This window comes from Cyprinodon variegatus, unplaced genomic scaffold (genome assembly GCF_000732505.1).
Source record: "Cyprinodon variegatus isolate N-32 unplaced genomic scaffold, C_variegatus-1.0 Scaffold449, whole genome shotgun sequence".
Lineage (NCBI taxonomy): Eukaryota > Metazoa > Chordata > Actinopteri > Cyprinodontiformes > Cyprinodontidae > Cyprinodon > Cyprinodon variegatus.
Genome location: NW_015150902.1, coordinates 609,133 through 617,340, shown reverse-complemented (window position 1 = coordinate 617,340; position 8,208 = coordinate 609,133). Strand labels below are relative to the sequence as shown.

The 8,208-nt window shown below is 43.1% G+C and overlaps 1 protein-coding gene across 1 annotated transcript in view; it reads right to left on the bottom strand.

The window, feature by feature from the left end:
• The window catches only part of LOC107093840 (AF4/FMR2 family member 2-like), a 297,213-nt gene that overhangs the window by 27,007 nt on the left and 261,998 nt on the right, over positions 1-8,208 (bottom strand). The window contains exons 12-17 of the mRNA XM_015389141.1: positions 7,636-7,741; positions 7,391-7,541; positions 7,094-7,309; positions 5,452-5,656; positions 2,262-3,200; positions 2,064-2,179 (exon numbers count right to left, since the gene is read on the bottom strand). Coding sequence (XP_015244627.1) covers positions 2,064-2,179; positions 2,262-3,200; positions 5,452-5,656; positions 7,094-7,309; positions 7,391-7,541; positions 7,636-7,741 — 1,733 coding nt within the window. The remainder of the gene's footprint in view (positions 1-2,063; positions 2,180-2,261; positions 3,201-5,451; positions 5,657-7,093; positions 7,310-7,390; positions 7,542-7,635; positions 7,742-8,208) is intronic.

The following is an 8,208-nucleotide window of genomic DNA, read 5'->3' as shown; positions in this document are numbered from 1 at the left end:
ATAGTATAGTATAGTATAGTATAGTATAGTATAGTATAGTATAGTATAGTATAGTAGTGATGATCTTGGCGCTGATGACTGGCCTGATTACTCATTTCATTCACCTACCAAGTTCCGCCCAGTTCTCGTTACCATCCTCTTATCCACCTGCTTCACTGTCTATTTAACCGGCCTTCAACCAGTCATCAGGGCCAGATTATTTGAGCCTGTGGTGGGAGTTTTTGAGTGTTTCCCGATTGCCTGATCCTGACCCATTCTGCATCTGGACATCTGAGCCTGGCTTTCCCCGTTTTGTTTTGTTTGCCCTACCTGCCTTCGGACTCCTGCTGGATTCTGTCCGTGTACCAAACCTGAAATTGTTCCCCGACTCTGTTCTGGATTTCCCTTTGGACCTCTGATCTCCTGGTTCTGACTACAGAGAATGTCTTTGACACCGGCTTTGGCTTCGCCCTCTGGATTATCCTACCTTTCTTCATTTGCACGGTTCTGATATCCTGCCTGTCCCCAGACCTGCTACAAACCACCACCTGGGACTCTCAGGGCGGAGTACTGACTAGAAACTATCCCATCCCCTAGTAACGGATTAAACTTTAAGATCAGGTTAGTGACTCACACGTTCATTTAAATCCTCTGCCAGATAGACGTGGTCACTAACCTGTGTTCTCCTGCTGCAATGGTTCCTGCCTTAGACACCAAAGTGACATTTCAATCTTAAATAAAGGCTTTGTTAAACCTGTCTTACAGCCTTGAATACTGGGTCCTTTTGTACTGAGCCTGACAAAAGTATTGTACAGTATATGCTACAATATAGTATTATATAATATTATTTCACATTGAATGAAGTCTTTGAGTCAGAATTATCTCTGGCAGTATAGTATAAGATAGTATAGTATAGTAAAGTAGATTATGGCACGGCATAACATTGTATTATCATTGTATTATCACAGTATTAGTGTTGTTAAGTATATTGTGCATCAGTAAATAATATCATTGTATAGTACTAAATATTATATTATATAATAGTGTATAGTAGCAGAGTATATCATAATAACTTATAACATTTTATAGTACTGTATAGTATAATCAGTGTAGATTAGCTTAATATAGAATAGAATAGCAAAGTATACAGTTTTGGTGTAGTTTATATATTAGTTTATAAAATAATATTGCATAGTACAGTAAAGGATAGTATAAAAGAGCATAGCATATTAGAGTATAGTATGATAATATACAATAACCTTAAATTAAATATCAAAGCTGTATAGCATTGTTTATTATTGAAAATAGAAGAATAGTATTACGCTGATTTAATATGACATAGAATAGTATGGTATGGATAACTCTGTTATTAACGTGGTTTAGTTTAGTGTAGTATAGTATAGCTTAACATAGCATAGTAAATGACAGCATGGCATTGTATATTGAAGCATATAGTATTATATACCTAGTTAGCATAGCATAGAATGGTATTACAGATATCATTAAATCACAGTTACTTTCCTGAAGTTTTCAATCATGTAATTTTAAAGTGGTAATAATTGTTGAATAGGTCAGACATTATGCTGAGAAACTATTAAGTGGTGGCTTTAAAAAAAAACACAACATAGTTGGGAGTTTGTGGTTTAGCTGTTCTGTGTTTTTATGATACATTTTAGATCTCCACATTTTACAAACATAAAGAAGGCCAAGCCAGCTCTATTGTGGGAAAAACAACACCTAATTTAGTATTGGGATCAACAAAGTATTTATGACTTCAATTAAATGTACGACCACTTTTCTGTTTTCCAGCTATCTACTCATACTTCATGGTTAACTACAGTAGTAATTGTGGACGACTCTTGACTATTATTAACCCTTACCTACAGATACCTACCTGCATAACACCCCATAGCATAATTTGACACCAGTTTCTGTTCCTGTTATATTTGTTACTGTTTCACCAATTAAATGTCAGATTGTGCTTCCAGGGGAGCACAAAGCTGATTGAGTGATTGACAGCAGTGTCGTTTTTTCCTTCTTACTGTTAACATGGCGTCTGTTTTATCCACGCTGTCAGAACTTACTCAGCAGAGCTGCTTTTGTGGTTGTGTATTGGAGAGATGCATGGTGGGAGGAGCAGGCAGTCTTTGTCCAGACGTAGCTTCTTATTACACTTGACTGATGATTCGCCATGGTCCAACTGGAAACACAGAGGACAGAGATTAGATGTAGAAATTGCAGAAAGGTTGGAGATTAATGGAGAGTTTAGTCCATGTTCCAACCTTGTGTTTCCTTTTGCTTTTGCTGATGTGTTTTTCTGTTGGAGTCCCCATGTTTGCAGCTGCCTGCCTTCTGTGTTTACCTCCGCTCTCCACCCTCTCCATCCTCCCAGCCAGTCTGGGATTATTCTGCTCGTGCCCAGGGGGGAGGTCCAACACTCCCAAACCTTGGCTAATCTTCTCTCTGTCCCTTGCAGCAGTCCTCTCCCTTTCTCCAAATGCAAACCTGTCCTCTCTGTCTGTCTGCCTCTCCCTGTCTGTTAATCTGTCTCTGTCACTTTGCCTTTCCTTGTCCTTCACTAAACGCTCGTTTTCTTCCTCCTGTCTCTCCCCCTTCGCCATCTTCTGCCTCTCTTTGTCCCTCCCTGCATTGCTGTCCCTTTCCACCGCTCCCATCCTGGATCTTTCTCTCACAGCCGGCCCCGGCACCCTGCTAAGGAAGCTCAAGTCAATTTTCACCCACAAACTCTGAACTTCAGGATATTCCCTCAGAGGGGACAGAACCGCAGCATGTCCAATATTTGGTGATGGGGACACGGGCTCCACATCCTTGCCTTGCCCGCCAGACCCTCCGGGATCCGGCACGGAATTCCCAAAAGAAGCACTTATGCTGCTGACGCTCAGAAGGTTGTTAGCAACGCTTCCGCTGGTGGTTACACCGCCGCCGTCTTTGCCTCGAAGTCCTGTTCCTGCAAACGCGCCCAGATTTCCCGCGCCTCCAGCGACGCCAAGGCACGGAAGGAGAGGCGTATGGATGTGAGAGTTGGCCAGCGTCTGCGTGTTAACCGCAGAGCGTGTTGCCTGGGGTGGCAGAGAGGGGACTTTGTTGGCGTCCTCGCCGTCCGACTGGCATTCTGACGAGGAGGAAGAGGAATCTGTTTCGATGAATTCTCTGGACTTTGGTGTGATTTTGCTGCTGGGACCTCTATGTTTCCTCTTGTCCTGTGCATAAAGATTATTTAAAAAAAGAAGCAGAGGGGACATTTAGTCAGTTATGTGCATGTGGAGGATCCCAAACAACACCCACCCAAACCATCTGACTCATCTGCCATGAACTGCTGCACTCCTACACTCTTAACAAAAGAGATCTGCTGTAGACAAACATTATACTGAAAAACAAAGGCTGTAACTGGATCACTGGATGTGATAATATCATGTGAATTATGCGGCACAAGTTGGCAGCTTGTTCTGCTAATCTGTGAAGTGAAATGAAACATGCTTGGATGTGTGACTCTGAATGTCACCAGCGTTCAGCGCGTGGAGTCGCACAGCTGAGCGGACCGCCGTCTGTTTGCCACATGCTAATTAAAAGATGCATCTAATATTTCATAGATGGCTTTTCTTTTGGTTACAAACTTTATTATAGTGAGGAAGACTGAGTAGAAGTCAGTGTTTTAAGATCACTAATCTTCAGATAGGCCATTAGCGGTTCTAGACCGGGGCCAACGGGGGCCTGTAGATCATGTCTTGGCCCCTGTTAAGGCCCCTGTACTGAAGACATCATATTCAAATAAATTCTAATTATGATATGCTCTGTAACAGACATACGTAGTTACTGATAGTGATTTTACAGCTGCTTTTTGTATGTCTGCTTCTGTCTCCTTGAACCCCAGTCGGCCTCAGCAGATGGCCGCTCACACTGAGCCTGGTTCTGCTGTAAGGTTTCTTCCTGTTAAAAGGGAGTTTTTCCTCTCCACTGTCGCTACAAGCATGCATAGTGTGACGGATTGCCTTTGAGTCAATGAGTCGATGCAATCAACTGGTTTTCCTGAGATAGAAAACTTTGAATCAATCTGACTGGATGATCTGGTGAACTGTAAAGTGCCTTGAGAAGATGTGTGTTGTGAATTGGCGCTATAGAAATGAACTGAATTGAATTTAATTGAATTGATAGGTCTTTTAGATCTATTTAGTTTTTTTCTTTAACAAATCGGTTTTACTAATTATTTACAAACAATAAGGTTATAGCTTCAGTGGTATTAAGACAGGATCCCATTTTTTATCTGCTAAATTATTTATTTTTTTTTCCAAAACAAATTGCTCTAATTTTTTACAGCTGAAATTATCAGTTTTTCTTGAGTCCTAATTCAGATTTTATGGAAAAGGGTAATTTTAACTTAAATTAAGTCAAAAATATGTACAATTCCTAAATTCTTAATGTATATTGTTGACCTAATAAGACATAAACTTCATGCAGCTTAATATATTTGAATCCCTTGCCTTGTTTTTTATTTAATGCTTTTCTGTGCCCCCATGAAAACGCGCTGGCCCCCTCGTTGCCCCCTGTTACATTTGGTCTAGAACCGCCACTGAGTTACGTAGTTTTAAAACTATTAATTTTATACTTCTAATTAAATAAAAGGCTTGAACTAATACTTGAACCTCTTCAAAAGTATTTTTTGACCTGGTATCTTAACTTCTACTTGAGTAATGATGGTGATTACTTTTCACACCTCTGCTTCTATACAAATACACACATATATATTTAGAAGGCGTGGTGGCTTTTATCTTTCCATGGCAATGCATCCTGATTAATGAGGAAACCGTGGTTTATGTGTTTAATAATTACAGAAACACTCTGCTGAGCTTCTGCTTTATCTGGACTCTGTATTTCCTTTTGCTGTAACAATAAAGTAAAACCGGGCTGAGCAGTGGGTAGCACTGCTGCCTTGCAGCAAGAAGGTTCTGGGTTTAATTCCCGGCCCGGGATCTTTCTACATGGAGTTTGCATGTTCTCCCTCAGCATGCGTGGATTCTCTCAGGGTACTCCTCCTTCCTCCCACAGTCCAAAAACATGACTGTTAGGTTAATTGGCTTCTCTAGATCCTCCTTAGTTATGAGTATGAGTGAATGGTTGTTTGTCTCTGTGTTGCCCTGCAATGGACTGGCGACCTGTCCAGAGTGGACCCCGCCTCTCGCCCATAGACAGCTGGAGATAGGCACCAGCACCCCTCATGACCCCAGCTGGGATAAAGCGTGACAGAAAAAATAAAATCTCTGTATTAATTCTTTTTGCATCTTTCTTTCAAAGTGTCCATGGCCGACCCAGATTATTGAAGCTGTGATTTATTTTTCCTTTAAAATGCCATTCAATGTGTCAGTATAAATAAATAAGTTTTCCAGACATTGAGGAGTGTTGGACAGAAGTGTTGGTTTTTCAGTCATGAGCTCTCAGAATCCCACCATCCCTAACCTGGTTCACAGTGACAGCAGGAACAGGCACAGCGGTCTGCTGCAGCGCTGCTGGTGGAGCGGCTGTGTTGGCGTTGGAATTAGCAGCACTGCGAGGCTCCTTCCTCGGGGCCGTCTTCCCGCTGAGAGGTTTCCCTCTCGGCCTGGGGGGGTTCTGATGCTCCAGGGAGGGAGGAGGCAACAGGTCCTTCTCTCTCGCTGCGGGGCTGGTTAGAGGAGACACAAAAACAGGAAGCACGACGCTGCGAGTTAAGATCAAGCCCAAAGCAAGCCCCAGTTACTGCTGTACGCCTGAACACTGACAAACAGCTGAGTGTAATGTTTGCCTCGGCTAACTCTGGGGGGGAATGTGAGTTCAAATGAAACCAAAAAAAATACGAGAGGATGAAATAATTGAAAACAGCATGCGTTTAACTGAACTTGTTTAGAAGTTTAGGTAGGAACAAAGGAGAGGAATGAGTGAGGGAGAGGGAAATGAAAAAGGAAGCAGGAAAGTCATTTTGTTCTCCTAATTGGCCTGAAGTCATGCAGAGCGACAAGCTCAGAGATAGTTCCACTAAATCCATGTGTGGAATGATTATCCTAAAACCTGTAAGGCTGGAGGACATCACAGCCATCCACTGAATAACACCTTGTTTATTCGTCCTGATGACACATCTTCATATTTTTATTGTGTTTTCTGTTCTTAAAGGTATAGAGAATGATCTTTTATTTCCGGCTGGATCATCTCAATAAGTGGTCCTACTAATTGTCAGTCATTCTGGTGATATGTTTACGTAAGGCCGTCCTACATGTTCGTCCCGTTAGCTATCTTTTTCTTCGCATGTGCACTTTCAGGTGTATATCTGTGGTGAGCTATGGTTTCAGACAGTCATTGAAGATCACCTTTCTCACCATGGTTCTTTGAAAATGGCCGATGGTCGTAAGAGAAAAAGTGTCTACGAAGTTTATGAGAACAAAAGAAAGGCCTCAGAAGAGGCAGATATATCCCAGAATGCTTTGCGTGGACAGCTCTTCTCGCAGAGCATTCTGGGATTTGCTGTCACAGCGGCCCACTGTTCCCACAGGCTGTCGCTACCCGACAGCTGTGACTAATAACTAAGATGGCGCAGGCAGCGAGCAGTGGAGGAGTTACGTGACCAACGGAGCAAAAAGCAGTGATCATCTGATCATCCAAACGGTAAGTTAACCGAGTCCACTATATAGTCGCCGCTCTATATAGTGATTGAGGGATTTCGGAGTTAGAACGGACGTTTGGGCACAGTAAGATTGTGCGAACTACGAGAACAGCAACTTTTACACAGGGCATGCAAGAGGAGAAATGGGCTCGTGCACGCTCTCGCACGTGTTAAATAGGCGTTCCCTCATGGGAATGGATACAGGATTGTGCATGTGCATTTCTTTTTTTAAGTGGAGAGGGCGGGTCTTTTAAAAATTCACAAAAATCCTCCACAATACCTTTAAATACACTAAAATCAGTGTAATTTCCATCCCACAGCACTACTGGGCGGTGTGTATAACCATGGGCATGCCTACATACGCTTCCTGATTTTTAATTATTTTCCAGCATCAGTTCATTGTTTGTTTATATTAGGTAAACTTTTCCCACCAGCCTTTTTCTAGCTCCTTCCTCTCCTCCTCACCTGTGCTGGTTCGCTCTGCTCCATGGCTGGTTCTGGTTATCCTCCACGCTGCTTGACCTCTCGGCCCGTCGTGGCTGTTTTTTCCCGGTGGTGATTCTCCTCGGGGCTGGGACCTCCTGTCCTGACAGCAGGCCTGGCGACAGCCTCATCTTGGACCTCTGACCCTCCCCTGAGGCTTTCTGGCCAAGCTTGGCTTTGGCCTTTACCCTGCCCGGGCTGAGCAGAGGATAATCACACATTTACGCTTCAGACTTTAGAGAGCAGATATCTAGAAATCTAGAAAACAAATACACTCACCAGAAGTTAGCCCTGCTGTCTTTGTGCTCCACTGCAGGTGCAGCAGGAACAGTTGCACCGTTGGACCCACAGGGTTTGGTTTTAGCAGATGAACCCGCTCCTGGTGCTTCAGTCCCAGGAGAAAATGTCTGCGGATCCTGGCTGATGGAGCCTTAACAGATTTACCCAGGATAAGAGCTTATTAACCAAACCAATGTTCTTCTTTATCCAAGATGTGAAAGCTTTAACGATTATTCTCGACTAACCTGAGCCATGATGCTCCTGCTGTGCAGGAACCAGAGGTTTGGTCTGAGCTTGGACTTTGTTCAACCAGCTGTCCAGTTGCCACTTGTTAGTAGAAGGGGGCTCCGGCTGCAGGAGGACAGAAACAACTTCATTAATATTTCAGCAACCTCCTACACTTTATCAGCGGAATAATAACAAACCTTCCTTCGCTCATAAACAAGTGAGAAAACTCAGCGCGCCCCTGAAATAATGAAGCTGTCTCTGAATGAAAAATCTTTACAGAGAAATATAAAACTATTGCCTTTCTGGATTGTGGTTATTGTATCACACAGCAAGCCCCTCGCTGAGCTGGATGCCCTTTATTGCTTATGTTGAAGCCGTTCCGCTGTTTGTCGGGTTCTCTCTCTGCATTTCCCCGTCACTTTCTCCCACTGTTAGACGGCATAAGCCCATAAAACCAGGCAGCGTTGAGCTATTTAAATAATGTGATAACTAATGTTGTAACTCGGTCCTCTGCAGCTGGTATGTTATGACTTTTGGGAGTAGTGGAATGTTAACGTACGGATGTTCAGAGACTGAGTGAGGGTGAGGGA